A 21,443-nucleotide genomic window follows, 5' to 3' on the forward strand; every position below is an offset into this window, starting at 1 on the left:
GTAGGGACATTTTGTGTTATAAACCTTTTATAAAATAAATAATAAAAAAATAAATAAATTTTATAAACCTTTTATAAAAAAAGACAAGAGTAAAGAGAAGATTTTTACTGCAAACTAAAGTTTTATTTTGGAGCATATAAACATTAAGGTTGTCCAAAAATTTTGTGTAATGCACTTTTTACTTTGTCAAATAATAATGCCGTTTAACTGCATTATATTAAACTTTTCTTTACATGAAATTAAATTTAACGTATTTCGAAAAAATCTAAATCGATCCTTTTAAATATGCTTAAACAGATATCCCTTAATCCTTTATATATAGTTCGTAAAATCCAACCCAAAAGAAAAGCCACAATAATTAGTTTTTTTTTGCAATATTTAATTTCAAATCCAACTTATACTATTCACACTCATATCTAAGTACTACAAACTATGTATCAAATCCACTTATTAAAACAAAATATATATTATGCGTATATCAAATCAAAAAAGCCATTAGAAAAATCCATAAATTTGTCATCAAGATAATCGGCATTTCCAACAATATCACTTAGTTTTGACGTTGTACGATTCGATTGGGATCATTTTGAATCACAACATCTACAATGCTCATGTTGGGTGTTAAGAAATTAATCAAACGATCAGCTCCTTGGCGAGGCAAACGATCAAAGGGGAAACCCATGGCACGACGATCAGGATAGAGACGATCACGAACACCACAGTAGGAAGCAGCATCATTGCAAGCACCCACCAATTGTTGATCGACCTATAAAAGGTAAAATTTTAAAGTGATTTTCTATTAATTTCTCCAATATTGAATACGAAAAACTTACTCGATCGACTTCGTAATTAGACACCATAACGAAAAGTTCACAGCGCAATCCTTCGGGCAGACCCTTAGGAATCAACATATGTTGTGGCCAACCACAACCACAGAAGTTGAATTCCAATTCTTCGGCAGAACCAGCTGCAGGACGATTAGCATCCAAATTGCGGAAAGTACGTTCAAAAGGTATAGTAACACTGGAATCAGTAGAACGGCGGCGAATGGTATTTTGACCGGGATTTACTAAAAGGAAATGAATAATATAACAAATTTTAAAAATTTTAATATATAGTTAAAAATTGACTTACGAGTAACAACAAATTTATCCAACTCTACCATCATTGAACGCTGATCTCTAAACAACCACTGTTGTCCTCGCTCATCGGTCTTTGGTCCCAAAAATATACGTACTGTACCGAAACGTTGAGCTCCACTCTCATTATTGATGTTAATAGTATAGGTAAAGGGTACATGTTGCAAATGAGTAAAGCGAGCAAAAACATTGCCTCTAGGTACGAAATCCATGCCTCTAGATAGATCAACATCTGACTGTTGCCAGAATGTGGACAAAACATTGGGACGACCACCATCGGCTGCCACCTGAATACCCGAAATAGTAACTCCATCATATTGTAACTCAGGCAAAGTGTAGGGATTTAAACGAGTTTTATGTTCTTGGAATATATCGTCTACATAAGCGTGCCATTTATAGAAAACAGGATCACGCATAGCAGTGGCTGCATCACCCATAACACCAAACGATTCCAAATGGCGAAAATCTGGATCGTGGGCATACGAAATAAAGACATGACCCATATTGTGAAGATCTCCATAAAATGAACGATTGGGAGAAATAATTGAAGATTCCATAATGTTACCCAGAACATCGATACCACGTTGTTCATCCAAAGTTATGCGGTTGCCACTTTCATCTACTACGAAACCTTGGTGTATGGCATCGAAAATACGATCACGCCATCTTTCCAGATCTGTAATATCCAAGTTAATTTGATCTAATTCACGATTTAGATCAGAAAGTGCTGTGTTATCGAAACGTGGTGGCCACGCACGACTAGCTACCAAAGAGTCCATTTTTGGGAAATAACCCTCAGGAATGGGTTGACGTAAATTATTAAATCTGGCGACACGGCCCAAATTATTGCTAAAACGTTCCATATTGTAACGAGCTACGATCTGTTGATGCATGTAATAAAATAGTTCACCACGACGATCCTTGTTTACAATTGAACGATCACCAGCTTCAAAAGGATATACTAAATGCCAATGCCAATGATGTAGATTAATACCCATGTCTTCACGGAAATACCACAAACGATGTTCGGGATCCAAATCAGAAGCAGTATAATCTCTGGGCACAATAATCGGCATGCGAGAGCCTTCAGAAACAACGGTAGCTTCTTCTCTCACCTGACGGAATACGTGAGAATCCACAAACTTTTCGGGGAAGTTTTGAGCAAATGAGGGTAAATCCAAATTTTTAGTGTCTGGACGATGTAGCAATGCCACCGAGAGGGCATAGTTGAAGAGGAAAGGATTTAAACGATCACGAGCGTAAACGGCAACACTTTGCAAATCATCTATTGAACGTAATCCTGTGAAAATATCAATCAAACGTCCAGCAATACGCCTATGGCGAGGTATAAACAAAGAGAATTGTTCCTCACGGCCCAAAGACATGGGTATGCGCAAGTCTGGTAGTGAAACATCACGTACTGGAATACGTTTCTCTGCCTTTTCACCAAAACGTGTTTGTACCTCACTACCAATGGGACGATAACGATCGGTCAAAAATTTATCGGGAACGTCAAAGACCGTTATGGTTTTACCCTTTTCCATGAACACAGGTTCATTAGGGCGTTCGAACAGCAGTAGAAGATCATGTTTATCGGCCATTTTTATAAATTTACTTTAAATTTTTAAAATAACTTTGTTGTTTCCCCGACCGTCAAATGTTCTTACGTGGATTATTCCGCCAGTGGAACTGATGACTTTATATAATTTGATGGCTATTTATACTAAAATTTTACACAAATTTTGCAAAGTTTCGACATATATGAAAAAATACATGTTTGCGGTTGCAATTTTTTTTCGGGTTGATTTTTTTGCGAATGTGTTTCTTTTGGTAGTTTTACTGATAAGATATTTAATATTTTGTTTATTTTTTAGTTATTATTAAAATTTCGTTTACTATATTATATATACGTTATATATCGTACATATATTCCTAGTCCTTAAAGATAATAGAGCTGATTAAGCTATGTCCGTCTGTATGAACATCTGTGTAATTGTTGAAATTAATTTTCTGATATCTTCGGTACTCAAATTTAACAATTCTCGCCGAATGCTTTCTAGAATTTTTCTTTTTAAAATTACCAAAATCAGACCATATATAACGGAGATATAAGCTAAAACGTCGAAAATTTTCAACAAAAATGGTAATTCTAAAATAAATTCTTCAAAATTTTGTCCATCCATAGAAACTGATTAAAACCGAAAACAATTAGCAAAACCAAATTGTTATTTCTAATCAGAAAATTGCACAAAATTTGTATGCAAAAAGTGAATTAATATCTATTGTGCTAAAACCCCAAAATATAAACAAAAATACCAACAAAATTTCACTATAAATAGTCCGATAATTTCAACAAAGTCATCAGTTTCTGCAAAACAATCACTCACTCAGTGTTGTTTTTTTAGGAAAAGTTTTATAAATTTTACAAATATCTAAAATGGCCGATAAAAATAATTTATTGCTGTTGTTCGAGCGTCCCAATGAGCCTGTGTTCATGGAAAAGGGTAAAACCATTACGGTTTTCGATATACCCGACAAGTTTTTAACCGAACGTTATCGTCCTATTGGTAGCGAGGTGCAAACGCGTTTTGGTGAAAAGGCTGAAAAACGTATTCCCGTACGTGATATATCATTGCCTGATTTGCGCATACCCATGTCTTTGGGTCGCGAAGAACAATTTTCATTGTTTATTCCTCGTCACAGACGTATTGCTGGTCGTTTGATTGATATTTTCATGGGATTACGTTCAATTGATGATTTGCAGAGTGTTGCTGTTTACGCTCGTGATCGTTTAAATCCATTCCTTTTCAATTATGCTCTCTCTGTGGCTTTGTTGCATCGTCCTGATACCAAGGGTTTGGATTTGCCTTCATTTGCTCAAAATTTTCCCGAAAAATATGTTGACTCTAAAGTATTTCGTCAGTTGAGAGAAGAAGCCTCAGTTGTCTCAGAGGGCAATCGTATGCCGATTGTTATACCTAGAGATTACACTGCCTCCGATTTGGAACCGGAACATCGTTTGTGGTATTTCCGTGAAGATTTGGGCATTAATCTACATCATTGGCATTGGCATTTAGTATATCCTTTCGAAGCTGGTGATCGTTCTATTGTTGACAAGGATCGTCGTGGAGAATTACTTTATTATATGCATCAACAGATCGTAGCTCGTTACAATATGGAACGTTTCAGTAATAATTTGGGACGTGTTGGTAGATTAAATAATTTACGTGGTCCAATTCCTGAAGGATATTTCCCAAAAATGGACTCTTTGGTAGCAAGTCGTGCATGGCCACCTCGTTTCGACAATACTGCCCTTTCTGACTTGGACCGTGAATTGGATCAAATTAAGTTGGATATTTCTGATTTAGAGAGATGGCGTGATCGTATTTTTGATGCTATAAGTCAAGGTTTTGTTGTAGATGAAACTGGTAATCGTATTGCTTTGGATGAACAGCGTGGTATTGATATTTTGGGTAATGTTATGGAATCATCTACCATTTCTCCCAATCGTGCTTTATATGGTGATCTTCACAATATGGGTCATGTATTTATTTCTTATGCTCACGATCCTGATCATCGTCATTTGGAATCATTTGGTGTAATGGGTGATTCTGCCACTGCCATGCGTGATCCTGTTTTCTACAAGTGGCACGCTTATGTTGATGATATATTCCAAGAACACAAAATTCGCCTGCCACCTTATACTTTGCCACAATTACAATTTGATGGTGTTACCATATCTGGTGTTCAGGTGGTAGCTGATGGTGGTCGTCCAAATATTCTGTCTACATTCTTCCAACAATCTGATGTTGATCTATCTAGAGGTATGGATTTCGTTCCCCGAGGAAATGTTTTTGCTCGTTTTACGCATTTGCAACACACTCCCTTCACCTATACGTTAAATGTGAATAATGCCAGTGGAGCTCAACGTTTCGGTACAGTGCGTATATTTTTGGGACCTAAAACCGATGAGAGAGGACAACAGTGGTTGTTTAGAGAACAGCGCTTAATGATGGTAGAATTGGATAAATTTGTTGTAGCATGTAAGTAATTAAAGTCATTCAGTGATATATTTATAAAATTTACATTTTTTATATAGTAAATCCGGGTCAAAATACTATTCGTCGTCGTTCTACTGATTCTAGCGTTACCATACCATTCGATCGTACTTTCCGTAATTTGGATGAAAATCGTCCTGCTGCTGGTTCTGCTGAAGAGTTGGAATTCAACTTCTGTGGTTGTGGTTGGCCACAACATATGTTGATTCCCAAGGGTCTACCCGAAGGATTGCGCTGTGAACTTTTTGTCATGGTGTCCAACTACGAAGATGATCGTGTAAGTAATTTATTTAAAATAAGATTTTATAACCCTTAACATTGTGATTTTGTTAGGTTGATCAACAATTAGTTGGTTCCTGCACTAATGCTGCTTCCTATTGTGGTGTTCGCGATCGTCTTTATCCTGATCGTCGAGCCATGGGTTTTCCTTTCGATCGTTTGGCTCGTGAAGGTGCTGATCGTTTGATTAATTTCTTGACTCCCAATATGAGTATTTTAGATGTTGTCATACGTCACGATCCTAACAGAGTCGTTCAACGCCAAAATTAATTGATTGCTGTTTGAATACATTCATTTATTGTCATGTAATTTACACTGAAATAAAAATATAAATTAATTGAATATTTTACTTGTTTCCTTCATCAAAATTAAGAATTTCGTTGAAAGCAAATATAAATCGCTCATTGAAACTTGAGATCAAGTATAACTATAATATCTACCGATTAGCATAAATTATTTACGTCAAATTAAGGTCTAGTTTAGACGCAATTGTTCAACAGGATCGGTTAATAATAATCATTGCCAAACATATATCTTTTCTCATCTAAACAACTCATTACCTACCGTTCTTAGCAAAATCTTTCCCAAATGGTTTAAATATCATTTCCTCAATCTTTCGAGAAAAATTTACCATTTTTTGCAATATCAAGTTATTTTTCCCAAAGTGGTATTTTTTTATTGTATTCTGGTGCCATTAACAGACTTATTATATATTTTCTTTTATTTATCAAATCCACGAAATAAAACTTAAAACTAAATATCATTAGCAATTATCCAAACTCATAATCCAATAACCAATGCAAATTTTCATCAACCAAATATAGAGAGATCATCAGTTATGCCTTTTAATTTTGACGTTGCACAACTCTGTTAGGATCATGACGTATGCTCACATCAACCATGCTCATATTGGGAGTAAGGAAATTGATCAACCGATCAGCACCTTGGCGAGGCAAACGATCGAAGGGGAAACCCATGGGACGACGATCAGGATACAAACGATCACGAACACCACAATAGGAAGCAGCATCACTGCAGGATCCCACTAATTGCTGATCAATCTAAAAGACAAGATAACAATGTTATTAAAATTTGACTTTAATTATTTAATTATAACCAATACTTACACGATCATCTTCATAGTTGGATACCATGACAAATAATTCACAAGGTAAACCTTCAGGACGACCCTTGGGTATTAACATATGTTGAGGCCAACCACAGCCGCAGAAATTAAATTCCAATTCGCCAGCAGAATTAGCAGCGGGTCGATTTGTATCCAAATTACGGAAAGTACGTTCGAATGGTATGGTAACACTAGACTCAGTGGAGCGACGTTTTATAGTGTTCTTGCCGGGATTGACTAAAAAATTAAAGAATTAAGTAACGAATGTTTTGCAGAGTTTAACCACTCCAACTTACGTGAAGCTACAAATTTATCCAATTCCACCATCAGCAAGCGTTGTTCATTAAACAGCATTGGCTGACCACGTTCATCATGTTTGGGCGCTATAAATATGCGCACCATACCAAAACGCATTGCACCACCGGCATTGTTAACATTGATGGTATAAGTGAAGGGTGTATGTTGTAAGTGTGTAAAACGAGCAAACACATTGCCTCTGGGCACAAAGTCCATACCTCTAGATAAATCCAAATCGGATTGTTGCCAAAATGTGGACAAAATATTAGGCTGGCCTCCCTCAGAGGCTACTTGTACGCCTGTTATGGAAACACCATCATATTGCAATTGTGCCTGGCTGTAGGGTGGTAAACGTCTTTTATGTTCCTGGAATATGTCATCAATATATGCATGCCATCTATAGAAGACTGGATCGCGCATAGCAGTAGTAGAATCTCCCATAACACCGAAAGACTCCAGGTAACGATGATCAGGATCGTGGGAATATGCAATGAAAACGTGACCTTGATTGTGAAAATCACCATATAAAGCACGATTGGGTGATATAATAGATGACTCCATCATATTGCCTAAAGTATCAATACCGGTTGTTTCATCCAAAGGTCTACGCTGGTTTTGTTCCTGAAAAATAAGGTAACATTATTAAATAAACTTAACGCGTCCTTCATTACCAATACTCACATCGACTGCATATCCCATATGTATAGCTTCCAATATACGATCACGCCATCTCTCTAAATCTCCCACATCCAAAGTGATTTGATCGGCTTGACGTTTCAGATCTTTGATTTGAGTATTTTGGAAACGTGGAGGCCAAGCACGACTTGCTACCAAAGAATCCATTTTGGGGAAATAACCCTCTTGTATGGGCTCACGGAAATTATTAAGTCTTGTTACACGAGCCAAATTGTTACTGAAACGTTCCATATTATATCGCGCTATAATCTGTTGATGCATATAGTAGAATAATTCACCACGACGATCTTTTGCTACAATACTACGATCAGAAGCCTCGAAAGGATAAACCAAATGCCAATGCCAATGATGTAAATTAATGCCAATGTCTTCACGGAAATACCACAGACGATGTTCAGGATCCAAGTCGGAAGCGGTATAGTCTCTAGGCACCACTATAGGCATGCGGGAGCCTTCCGGTACAACGGTTACTTCTTCTCGTACTTGGCGAAAAACCTGAGAGTCTACAAATTTATCAGGGAAATTTTGAGCATACGAGGGCAAATCTAAATCCTTGGTATCCGTTCGATGTAGTAATGTCACCGATAGAGCATAATTAAACATATACGGATTAACACGATCACGTGCATAGGCAGCCATACTTAGCAGATCGTCAATAGTACGCATGCCCATAAAAATATCAATTAAACGTCCAGCTATAGTTCGGTGTTTTGGTATAAACAAAGAAAATTGCTCATCTCTTCCCAAGGACATGGGTATTCTAAGATCTGGCACACGTATATCACGTACTGGTACCTTTATATCAGCAGAGTCACCATAACGTGACTGTACCTCATTACCAATAGGACGATAACGATCGGTTAGAAACTTATCGGGTACATCAAACACAGTTGAAGTTTTACCCTTTTCCATAAATACCGGCTCAGTAGGACGATCGAAAAGTAATAAAAGATTTTCTTTATTTGCCGAGGACATGTTGAAATTTTTATTTATACTTAAAAAAAATAAGTTTTTCTTTAAAAATTAAAATGAATTCAAATTAATATTTGAATTCAAACTGATTTTGTAAATGTAATTTTCTCTGTATTTATACTTGAGAACTGAAGTGTGCAAAAAATATATATATAAATTGTTTTGCAATTTATTATGGTTGTAATAAGTAATATCGCAAATTTGTGGTTGCTTCAAAAAGTTATTTATCGGTAAATTATACTTACATATATTTAATTACATGCCTTTAATGTAATTTTAAACCAATAGATATAGTGATAAGGATATAAGCAGTCAAGTACAGGGTGGTCCAAATGAAAGTAAATTTTAAACTAATATTTTATTTTCAATTATAACATCGGGGATCAAAATAAATAGATTTACATGCAGTATGTTCATATTATCGAGGATCAAAGTAAATAGATTTGCATGCAGTATGTTCCGCCCTCTCTTTCTCTGTTTGTGATTGAGGTAAGAAGAGAGGGTGTGTGGGTATGAATCAGCGTTAGCAGAATCAATAAAATTGTACTTTTTGGTCCATTCTGTATAATTTTAAATGTATTTTCATAAAGAAAATTTCTATTAGAAATGTCACTTTTCTACTAAACTTCAGAAAAGCAAAAATACAATGTTTGTCTATATGCTCTCATATTACAACCAAACTAAACACTAATAACCAGGGCAAGGATTTCTATGCAAATGCATGTTTGTAGTCGTTAACTCGAAATAACTTTTAACTATTTTTCTTTTCGAATCAAAATGACATCGATTTGTTAGTGCATATTTTTGCATATTATAAGTGCATATTTTTTAGTGGATGAAAATCCTTGCCCAGGTAATAACTTTTACCGAGAAGACAATCATTTAGGATAGCTCTTTAACTGATCGCCAAAATTTCATTTAAATTTAAAGGGCAATTTTTAACACCACTTCAGTGGGGAGGGTATATTGTGTTTGAGCTAATGTTTGTAACGCACAATTATATTGGTTCTATAGTATACCTATATATACCCTAAAATATGCCAATCGGCTCAGTATCATTTTCTGAATTGACTTTGTTATGTCCGTCCGTCCATGTAAACCTTGTAAACAAACTACAGGATCTTGCATTGTATCAGGGGTGAAGCATATTGAAAATAGTTAAGATCGGTCTAATAATAGTTAAGATCTAGCACCCATACAATTGAACCCCCGTTTTTAAACTACAGGAATTTGACACATAATCTTCTATTGTAGCGTAGACAAATCCTATTGTAAATGGTTAAGATCGGTCCATTATTTCACCTAGTCCCCATACAACTGAACCCACAGAATAAGGCTTTTTAGTTTAAAATTATGTATAATATAATCGTATCTCTGATGTTCTGAGTATCTGATGTGATGTTCGCATATTTGAAGTATCGAAAGAAGTATTCAAGTGTCTCGGCTTTTTAAATCGCAAACACAACTCCATGTAAGCTTCGCTATCTGCACAACGTATTCCTGTATGTCTGGAATAGGCTTCTTTTTATTTTGAAATTTTAAGTAGGCCACGTCCATATTAAGAAAATATAAAATCCGTATATTTGAGATAATATAACAGTTAGAGTCCTCAAATTTTGTCGAAGACACTTAAGTGTTAATATGATTATTGAGGACAAAAGGTAGGCGGACTAGCATTAGGGACTTTCAGTGGGGGGACTTGGCACCTCCAATATGACTTAAATACAAAATTTCGTTTATCTGGGAATAGAACTAGATTTTTCAAATTTTAGATAAATTACTTTAATATTTTTCTGAACAATTTGAAGGAATCAGGCGGACTTTTTTCTGGGGGAACTTGAAACCCACATCTGAGAAACTATTACAGACAGAATCTTAAAATTTTACTTAAAGAACTTTGACATTCATCTGAACTTCCCCGCGGGGGCATGTTACCCTGGTGAAGCCTCCACCTTGGTGTTATTGCAATCCTGAGGAAAAGAGGTGTTTTTTAATAACTCAGTTTGGCCGGGACTATAAATTGGTACAGTCTACTGCCTGGCTTAGTCCTTGCATAGATTGAAAGAGTTCAAACCATAGCACCGCATAATCTGTTACTACGGTGGCTAGTTGCCGCAGGACTATGTCCTGCTGTGTGGCTGTGGTTTAAACCCAAATTCGCGGGGAGAGTAAGTGGCGATTAAAAGACTGATGCAAGGTAAAGTCAATATTTCGGGATAAGTTCGGTGCTGTTGCCGAAACAACAGATACCCCACAGAGAAGTGACTGTGGGACTAAGCGTTGGAAATGAGTTGGTGTTAATTGTATATAGTACGGGATGAATGTGGGGTACGGCGGTTCTCACGCACCCGTATACCCATAATAAATGTGTCGTATGTTTTTATCTTATGAATGTGTCGTATAAATGAGATGTGTGCTGGGTTGTATGATGATTAATGAAAGGTATTATATACAAATGATACCATTGCATTTTCCTTCCTTATCCAGATATGTTCAGAGTATACTCTGTTCATATCAGAATTACGACAACATTTTCCTGTGAGTCAGAAAAAAGTCCTCGGTTTATTTGATGGATTCGTACTTCGGTCCACCGGTTACGTCTCTAGGTGCTGTTGCCGAATCAACAGAGACCATCCCATCTACGTGGTTGTAAACGGAAGTGATGTTTTATATCTCGGAAGTTAAGCAACGGGGCAGCAATGGTCAGAGATTAGATAGCTCGAGTACTTCCGGCCCAATCCATGTACAAAAATTGCCACCTGAGTTCTTCATTGAATAATTCAGGGGCGATGGTAGACCGTTGTTCAAGTCTACCTATATGAATTAAATACAAACTTTCGTTTATCTGAATTCCTCAAATTTTACACTAAAAACTCAAATATTCATCTGAACATTTTGGAGGAAAAAAAGCGGACTTTCATCTGGGGGTCTTGAAGCCACCATATGTATTAAATAGAAAAAGTCGTATATCTGAGAAACTACTAGAGCTTGAATCTTAAAATGTTACCTGAAGAACTTTGATATTCATCTGAACATTTAGAGTATAATGGGTGGACTTTCAGTGGGGGCCTTCGTGATGCGGACTTTCAGTGGGGCCTTCGTGAGACTTGACACCACATTCGAGTATCTTGGAAACTGTTATAGATAGAAAAAATTAAAAATAATTTGCTTGGCATCTCTGATATGTAACATATTGTAAATCTGGACGACTAATAGAATTGGCCTCCGGTAGGTTAGTGTGGCCTCCGGTAGGTTAGTGGTTAGTGTTCTAGTCTGGTAGACCGGAGGTGGTGGGTTCGATTCCCACCCGTGGCACTGGTTAAGGAGCGCACAACAGGCCCGATAGAGGCCTAGGTGTATTTCTTCGGATTTGATGTGTATACATCCTCCTTTCAAACTAACTAACTAACTAACTAACTAACTAACTAATAGAAGTTATAATCTTCAAAATCGTTAAGTGGGTTTTTTTATTTATATTGCCTTTAGGGTAGCAAAGCATGCTGGCTATAGCTAGTATAAAATAATACTACATTTGATTTTTAAATAATATATGTATGTATGTATGTATTTTTAAATATTTTAATATATATATTTTTTTATTTTATTTTAATAATTATAAGTAATTACAATAACATGCCTCTACTTATAACATACATCGATATTTTTTATTTATTTTTTTTATATATATAAGTAAATATAGTTTCTTTTTTTTCACTTTTGATCTACATATATAATTTGTTGTCTTTAAATATCTGTTATTTGCAATAAATACATTTTATAAATAAATTGTTTTTGATCCTTTTTTTAATTTTGCTTTTAAATATATTATAAGTAAATTTATATATATTTTTATTTCTTTTGGACTCATGGCATTAATTGTACTTAATATATATGTATTTATTTTTAGTTTTTTTTTTTCAAAATTATAAAATTGTCCATTAAGTTTTAGAAATATAAACGATAACGATATTTTATTTTTAGGTTTTTATTTAGTATTTGATATTTGTTTTTTTAACAATTTCCCTAAATAGTATTCAAAGTGAAAGGTTTTTTTTTTTTTAAATTTTTCTTTTATAAAAAATATATATATATATAAAAAAATAAATTATACAATATACATTATATAAATTAATTAGTTGGAAAATGTACACAAAATATAAAATAAGTTTTAGGAAAATATTCAAAAAAAAATTTTCTTTATAGCAAAATAGTTGTTTTTTGTTTAAGTTTTAATTTGTTTTTTATAAAACTTTTAAATCTAGTTTATTTTTAAGTTTTCTTTTTTTTTTTTTGTATAGAAAAAAATATCAACCCAATTTATTGATTATCTTAAAGAATTTTGAGCAGGGAGTATTTTTTTTATTATTGTTTTAATCAGATAAAGCAAAATAAATTTATATATTTTTATAAATATTGTATATTTTTGATATGTTTAGTTTAGTTTCAGTTGTTTATTTCTTTTGGTTTTAAGCTCTGTTTAAAAATGGTTTAAAAATAAATCATGTTTTTTTTTTCTTAAATTCAACGATTTTTAGCTGTAATATGATAAGTCATAATAGTAAAATATTAATAAATGTATAAAATAAAAACACTAAAATTATACTTAATGAATTTGTATTGTTTAAAAAAATATTAAAAACTTAATTCACACAAAATTAATCTCTAAAATAAATTTTAGAAAAAATGTGACTTATCGTATTCTTGCAGTAAGAAGCTTTTTAATTTTGCAGTGTATTTTTAATTTTTTTTTGAAAATTACATTTTTTGATTGATTTTGTATTAATGGGATATAATCATAGTAACAGTATAATAAATAGAGTTATTCGGTCCTATATTTGATTTATAATTAATAATAGCTTTACTTCACCAGCAAAAAAATAACTTCCAAGACGCGAAAAAGAAGTAAAATTTACTTCATGGAAGTACTTAAAAAACTGACGAAGTGATCATTTCAACACATTCTTGTCATAGGAGGGATGTCCTTTTTATTTTATTAAAAATTCACTACTTTCATTCCTAAGAAGTAATTTTTATGCTCCTTTTTTGGAAGTTATTCGGATATTTAGTTAAAATTTTGGGGCTTTTTATAGGGTCATCAAGGCTAGTATAGAATTTGGTTTTGCAGCTTTTTGTCGAGATACGAGTATATTTAACATAATTATGAATTTAAAATGCACTATTTGTTGGGTTCAGTTGTATGGGGCCTAGGTGAAATAATGGACCGATGTTAATAGGCCGCGTCAACGGTACCATAGAAGATCATGTGCCAAATTTCATTGAATTACCTCCAAAATTGCGACCTGTAGTTTGATTACAAAGTTTACAAACTTTATTCGGTGGTTCAGTTGTATGGGGGCTAGGTGAAATAATGGACCGATGTTAACCATTTTCAATAAGCTTCGTCTACGGTACCATAGAAGATCACGTGCTAAATTTCATTGAATTATCTTTAAAATTTGCGACCTGTAGTTAGATTATAAGGTTTACAAGCTCTAATCGGGGGTACAGTTATATTTTCAATAGGATTCGTCCCTGGGACAATAGAATAACATGTACCAAATTTCATTGAATTATCTTCAAAATTGCGACCTATAGTTTGATTATAAGGTTTACATGGACGGACAGACGGATGGACATAGCTAAATCGAAAATGATTCTGAGCCGATTGGTATACTTTAAGGTGGGTATAGGACCAGTATTTTTGTTCGTTACAAACATCAGCACAAACCCAATTATTAAAACAGAAGCATAAAAATCGAATTATTTTCGTTTCTTCTGAAGTCAATAAACATTACTTCCACAGAAGGGAAAAAATTCACTTATTGCTACTTTTGAAGTAGTGATATATGTTATACTTTTGGAAGTACTTCGCTTAATTTTTGTTGAGTCGCTAACCTAACTGATCCCAGCTCATTTTCTTACCATATATGATATACTCGTCGGGAGAAAATGGTACTCTACCTGCGCCTCACAAAAAAAATTATTTAATAAGCCCCACTTCTGATCAGTTCAAATTCATTTTTAGTCTCACTACTAAGAGAAGGGGGAGGGAAGGGGTATATTGTTTTTGTTGTTCCGTTTGTAACATATTGAAATTCATCTAAGACCCATAACATTTTACATATTTTCGGTCCTTATTAGACGATCTAAACATGTACGCCTTCTACCGGTCAGACTGTTGAAAGCACGATAGAGTCCAAATGAAAGTAGCTAGTCAGCTGAAATTTTGCACAAATACTTTTAGCTAATGCAGTTGTTTTGGCAATATCGGTCCATGATTTTGCCTTACTTCTACATTAAGCCATCTTCAGAAAATTATTTTATTGTTCATAACTGGCTAAAAGAAGCATCTATGACGGCACTAACATGTTTCACATTTTTCCGGAAATTAATTAATTTTGAATAACTCCATCAAATATATTGGTATCAAAAATTGTGTATACATAATCCTATTACCAACTTTAATTTGTATCGATCCACAATTGGTTGTAGCTGTCATATAAGGTATATTTTTAAAAATCACTAAAACGTTCATATTTCATTCACAAATAAAACTATCGTAAAAAATTAGATGTGAATATGTTTGTATATATAAAACTGATCATATATTCTTATCATAGCTCCCATTTCCGAAAATGACTTAAAAGCACATATTTCATTGATAAATAAAAAATTCGACATGAATATTTTTTTCAATCCACAATTTGTCATGTATCCCATATAAATTCCACTTTCAAAAATTACTTAAACACCGACACTTAGATCATTCCGGAAAGTAATTGTACATTCCGGATCATTTCACAATTGGTCATAGCTCCCATATATGGTACACTTCCAAAAATCACTCAAAAGCCCACAATTGGAATCTACATTCTGTACAATTTGGTTAGCGAAGCACACTGTTTATGTGTGGGTGTGTATATTGGGTTTATGCTGATTTTTATAAAGCCGTCTTCACACGAGCACAAATGTAATATGCTTTGTTAAAATTATATTTAGAAAGGTACGGACGTTTTTCATTAGACTTTACGTACGTAAAGTGTGATCGTGTGAAGTACTTCTAACGTGCAATAATGTTGGTCTTATACCTACACCATTATGTATACCAATCGGCTTAGAATCATTTTCTGAGTAGATTCAGCTATATCCGTCCGTCAGTCCATGTAAACCTTGTAATCCAACTACAGATCTCAATTTGAAAATATTTCTATAAAATTGTATACATGATTATATTAAGCTTGTAATGATCGGACCTCTTCTGATTTTTTTCCTCATACAAAGCACCCCTTTAAAAAGCGACATATCATAAATACATTTTATGTAACCGAGTAAAATCAATATAAATACTATATTCTGAAAACTAAATCACATTTTATTCTAAAACTATTGGGGAGGGTATATTCGGTTTGTGCTGTTGTTTTTAACGCACAATAATATTGGTCCTATACAAACCTCAGAATCATTTTCTGAGTCGATTTAGCTATGTCCTTCCATGTGAACCTTGTAACCAAACTACAGGTCGCAATTTTGAAGATAATTCAATGAAAATTGGTACATGATCTTCTATTTGTCCCAGGTACAAACCTATTGAAAATAGTTAACATCAGTCCATTATTTCACCTAGCTCCCATACAACTAAACCCGCCGAATAGTGCTTTTTTATGTTTATATAATCGTATGTCTACAAAAAGATGCGAAACCAAGTTATATACTAGCCTTGATAACCTTCATGTACTATATAATTATAGGGCCTCATTTGACCCTAGCCGCTATAAAAAGCCTACTTTAAAATTTGACTTAAATGTCCACAGTTTTATTCAACAATAAATGGCTTAAGTATATCTGGAGCAAAGTAAAATTCAACTTAAATGCTTTGTTATGAAAACTAAATCACATTCTATTTTTCTACCCAGGAAGAAAGAATATTGTTTTTTGTAAGTACTTCTTAAAGCAATTATTTGTAAGCGAGAGTGTTAAGTACTTGCCTTTAATGTCATCACCATGTTAAAATAATAAGTTACAATACTAATGAATAAGTATTGTAAATCGGAATTCTAGCCTTTAAACTCACTACTGTGTTACAATGCTAATTTTTGCTGGATGAAAACACATTTCTCAGTCTCACATACTTCGAGCTTACTTTTAGAGTTAAAACTACAGGGACAGTTCCAAACGATGTTGTCACAGTTATGGCCAACGTTGCGTTGACGACCTTAATTCACGATGATCTTTTTCGTCCACTGGGTAGACTTGAGAACAGTCTACCATGCGCCTTTTGAGTTCTTCAATCAATAACTCTGATGACAATTTTTTTACATGGATGAGCCAGTCCGTGTACAAGAACTTTGTTTAAGTACTCTAGCTATCTAATCTCTTGCCATATTAACCCCGTTACGGAGTGACAGGCAGTATAGGCTCAAGTCTAATGCACACCCCGACAAGGATAAAGCAATCACTGGTCTAAAGTCTACAGAAGGGGAGACAAATTCCAACATCAGATGAAATCAATCAGGTGTAGGGTATTATATGGTAGGCATCGCCCGACTATAATTTCTTATTTGTTTTGAATTTAGTTTAAAACTTTATTTATTACACTTTTATGATTATTCCCAAAAATTGTTGCACTTAAAGCAAAGATATTTTGTTTTGATCAAAATCAATTCAATTAAAATTTTAACAAAAACTTTTAAATAAATAACTAATATACAATAACAAATATTAAAATAAATAAAAATATCATATAAATATCGTTGCATCCGATAGATACATTTTAAAGTTTCTATAAATTTAATTTAAATATGTTTTTGTTTACTTTAATTTGCTTTAAATAAATATTTATAAATAGTTTATAAAAAACGGTGCAAATTTATTTATTGATTTTTATAATATTTCTATGAAAATTTGAATGATTTAATACAGACTCTAGTTAGTTAGTTAGTTTTGGATTTGGTGCCCAATAAATTTTAGTTTAATAATTTCTATGAATTTTTGTAAATTTTACACTAAGTATTAAAAAAAATAGTTTTGTGTTGTATAAATATATGCTGATAGTATTTGTTTTCAATTTTAATTTAATGAAGTGATAGTTAATGATTTAGAACAGAGATTTAATTAAAAATACTTTAAAATTATTCAAATATCTCAAATATTTAAAATTCTTGATCAATATTGTTAATGCCTTAAATAAATCTCTTTTAACACTGAGTTTAGTTCTAAATCTTCAATATCACTTATGTTCTTTTCGATAACTTATTAAAACTATATTTTACAAAATTCAAATTCCTTTCTCTAGAGAAATTTAAATTCTTTAATTTTTTTTTACTTAAATACTAGGAACTTTTTTACTACTCTTGCTGTTTTCTTTTTTATATTGTAGGGATTTATTTTAAGTTTATTAGTTATGTCATAACTATATATCAAACTTATTTAAGATCCGTCCATCTCTCATCCAATTGTATTTCAAAAATTTCTAATTTTATTAAAAAAAAATTTAAATTTTGTTTTAAAAATATTTAAAGAAATTTATTAAATTAGTTAATTTTTAAAAAGAAATTTTGAAAACAATTAAAAATTTCTTAAATTCAATTGAACATTTTTGATATATAATTGGAAATGTTGTGGATTTATTTGATATAAAGATAATTATATTAACTGATAATATACAAAACAAAAAGCTTTTAAAAGCTATTTATTATTTATGTAAATATAAATATTTTATTCTTTAACAAATTTAAATACATATTTAGCCAATTCACAATCGTTATTGTATCGTCTTATGTCATAAAATATTTTCAAACTAATTTTTTTTAACAAAAACAAAATAATAAATAAAACCATACAACAACGATTTTGTTCTGAACATTTTTTTTTATAAATTTTATTTTTATACATTTATATTAAAAGTACAATAATTTTTATTATTTCGGTTTTGTGGTTGTCTGGGTTTTAATATTTATTAAATTGTTTTATTTGGTCAATTTGTTGCTATAAATTTATTTTTTTAAAACAAGACAAATATTTTTTTTTTTTTTCAAATTAAATATCGCTCATTTATTTCAATAGTGTCACAACTCCGAAAAAATATATGTGGTTTTTACACAAAAAGATTTGTTAGTAATCATTAGCAACATTGACTGATATCTAGCCAGCCAACTACATTACTGAGAAGCACTTTGTTTAAGTACTCGAGCTATGTAATCTCTTGCCATAGTAACCCTAGTAGTATAGGCTCAAGGCAAAAACCAATCACTAGTCTAAAGTCAATAAAAGGGGAGACAAACCCCAACATCAGGTGAAATCAATCTTCCGAATATTCCAGTGTATTCCTTAACTCCTTTAAGCCTCTTTAAACCTCTTTAAGTTGTATCAGAAACAGAACATAGAGACATAATTGTTAGTCCGACATACCCAACAAAATGGATCAGGAACTGATCTATGTGACAAAAGATATAGCATGAATCTTGTTGAGATGGCAACAGCACCGTGAAACTTCACCGATCTTTCATCAATTTTCGCATCTGTTCCATTACCATGATTATATAGATCACTTAAAGCTAACCTGACAATTTTCCAGCATATATCGGCGTCCCACTACACGACCGGTAAGAAATACCGATGGGGTTTAGGAATCCTGCATATGATGCTTTTTACACAGACCTGTTCGAAGAATCCAGCATATGCTGCTTTTTACACAGACCGGTTCGAAGAGAGAATTACCCAACCTATTATGTATAGGATATATATTAGATCTTAAACCAACATTCTCTTCTGTCGGACCTGTTCGAAGAATCCAGCATATGCTGCTTTTTACACAGACCTGTTCGAAGAGAGAATTACCCTACCCATTAAGTATAGGATATATCAGACCTTAAACCAACATTCTCTTCCGTCGGGGGACAAAGGAGATACACCAAAGGCCGACTAGAACTTTCCACTATTTTGACTTAGTGTTGTAAAGTGTGAACCATAGAGTTACGATTTTATCCCGGTTATTGAGGACGTATCTTCGGCGTGGCTGCATTTAAACTCAAACTTAGGCAAAGAGATTATTGATTAAACGATTGATGCACTGTAAAGTCCATAATTCGGAATAAGCCTGATGCTGTTTACTAAGTGTTGGAAATAAGTTGTTTTCAACTGTTATATGATGCTGTAAGGACATCTATCTTATATCATCATCAACATATATACTTGATGTGAGTGTATCGGATATATAGAGGTATTCATGTTTAAATAATGATAGATTATACAATTTATAGCATTGAATTTTCCTTCCTTGTCAGGGTATATTTAGGATTTGCTCTATTCATATCAGATTTTCGACAGTGTGTTCTCTGTGAGTAAGAACAAGTCTTCGGCTTACTTGATGGACTCGTATTTTAAATGAACCGATTACTATTACCGAATCATTTACGTGGTCATGTAAAAATCATTTACAAGATTTATGTTTATGGTCCTGAGTTTCGAATCTAAAGGTTTACTTAATTAAAGTAGCTAAATCACAAGAACAACGAGGTCATTCACGATCACTTTAACTGAGATAATTGATCTTTGAACTTGTTATTATAGAGTTCTAATCTTACGCTTGCTCTATGTCTCATTGTGTCATTCTTTTGGCATTAAATTTTCCAATCAAGTCCTCTATTTTCGTAGCCAACTTCACTCTTATTTGAGAACTGTAAGGGTTAGTTGAATAGGTAACATTTTACATAGTCAAAATTATGGCTCAAAGTGACCTATTTTCTAATTCCAAACTTATTATCGAATATTTGTGGGAAAAATTTAGTCATCAGACCTCTGGGTTTGGTCCGTAAGGTGTCCTTAACATTGGGCAGACAAAACTAGGTTGCAATGACATATTTCTTTTTTTGGGTATATAAATATCGAAACAGTTAAGACACTATAGAATTAAATGGGCGTTGCTGTTATAATTTCTTGGACTACTATTAGAGATTAATTAATATTGGTTTGATAAAATTATATTTATTTTCGTTGCTACGAATGTTTACATTTTTGGTTCGAGAATACTTTACTTAATGTAAATTTTTCTGAAATTGAAAATATTTGGAAATTTTGCAAGTAAATAGGGGATTTCATCAAATATGTTTCCATTGTTTGATTCAAAATATGAATATCTCACGTAAAGTATTTTCGATAAAAGAGAACTGTAGATTTTTAAAGATTGTTAATTGTTATTGTTTTTTATGTTTTAGTTCTACTTAATGACATAACTTAATAACTAATACCTTTTTGTTTATTTAATTATGGCTTTTGATTTCTACAGAGGAATTTAATATCATTTTGTGTTATTATATCAATATATCTGAATCTTTTTTATCTTAATAAAATATATAGTTTTTTTAAATATAATTTAAATATGTTTGTTTGTATATATAGTATGTATGTATTTCTATAAATATACTAAATTAAATGTCTGATGCTCATAACGATCTGTTGCAAAATTTAACAAGTTGCTGAACAATGTGTACGGGCGACAAACACTCGTTAACAATCACAATTTCGAAAGGGGGTATTCGGGTGGTTTTGGGTTGAGAGAGAGAAAAAACACTACTGTATGTATATAAATATGTATGTATGTGCAATATTTAAATAAATTAAGTTGTTAGTGTATTATTATCACGTATATTGGAGCTTTTACAATAATCCATAACAATATCGGCTCGACAGTCCTCATCGATGCTGGGCAATAAAACAACCGCACCCAATATAGTAACTAAAGCACCAAACACTACCAAACCTAAAGCAGGTAACTTTTCACGACTCAATAAAGGATTTGGATCCATTTGTATATACGCCAAACCGGGCAAAATATAAGCTAAAGGTATAGCGGCCATAAGACCCTTTTTTGATTTTAGA

At 32.9% G+C, this 21,443-nt stretch overlaps 4 protein-coding genes across 4 annotated transcripts in view; 1 reads left to right on the forward strand and 3 right to left on the reverse strand.

Annotated features, from left to right (window-relative positions):
* Positions 1–363: 363 nt before the first annotated feature.
* LOC111675747 (phenoloxidase 2-like) lies at positions 364–2,814 on the reverse strand. The gene is made up of 3 exons (XM_023436573.2): positions 1,135–2,814; positions 834–1,069; positions 364–766 (listed from the first exon to the last, which is right to left on the reverse strand). The coding sequence occupies exons 1-3, from the start codon at positions 2,738–2,740 to the stop codon at positions 551–553; spliced, it is 2,058 nt and encodes a 685-aa protein (XP_023292341.2). The 5' UTR covers positions 2,741–2,814; the 3' UTR covers positions 364–550.
* A 708-nt stretch (positions 2,815–3,522) lies between these two features.
* Positions 3,523–5,784, forward strand: LOC111675750 (phenoloxidase 2-like). The gene is made up of 3 exons (XM_023436577.2): positions 3,523–5,182; positions 5,239–5,474; positions 5,531–5,784. Exons 1-3 carry the CDS (start codon positions 3,577–3,579, stop codon positions 5,744–5,746), a joined length of 2,058 nt encoding a protein of 685 aa, XP_023292345.2. The 5' UTR covers positions 3,523–3,576; the 3' UTR covers positions 5,747–5,784.
* A 375-nt stretch (positions 5,785–6,159) lies between these two features.
* LOC111675742 (phenoloxidase 2-like) lies at positions 6,160–8,639 on the reverse strand. The gene is made up of 4 exons (XM_023436569.2): positions 7,581–8,639; positions 6,899–7,520; positions 6,604–6,839; positions 6,160–6,537 (listed from the first exon to the last, which is right to left on the reverse strand). Exons 1-4 carry the CDS (start codon positions 8,568–8,570, stop codon positions 6,322–6,324), a joined length of 2,064 nt encoding a protein of 687 aa, XP_023292337.2. The 5' UTR covers positions 8,571–8,639; the 3' UTR covers positions 6,160–6,321.
* Positions 8,640–18,511: 9,872 nt separating this feature from the next.
* The window catches only part of LOC111675740 (putative sodium-coupled neutral amino acid transporter 11), a 46,829-nt gene continuing 43,897 nt past the window's right edge, over positions 18,512–21,443 (reverse strand). Inside the window, exon 9 of the mRNA XM_046955695.1 lies at positions 18,512–21,427. Coding sequence (XP_046811651.1) covers positions 21,182–21,427 — 246 coding nt within the window. The 3' untranslated portion in view covers positions 18,512–21,181. The remainder of the gene's footprint in view (positions 21,428–21,443) is intronic.

The sequence above is a fragment of the Lucilia cuprina genome, chromosome 6, assembly GCF_022045245.1.
Source record: "Lucilia cuprina isolate Lc7/37 chromosome 6, ASM2204524v1, whole genome shotgun sequence".
NCBI classification, from domain to species: Eukaryota; Metazoa; Arthropoda; class Insecta; order Diptera; family Calliphoridae; genus Lucilia; species Lucilia cuprina.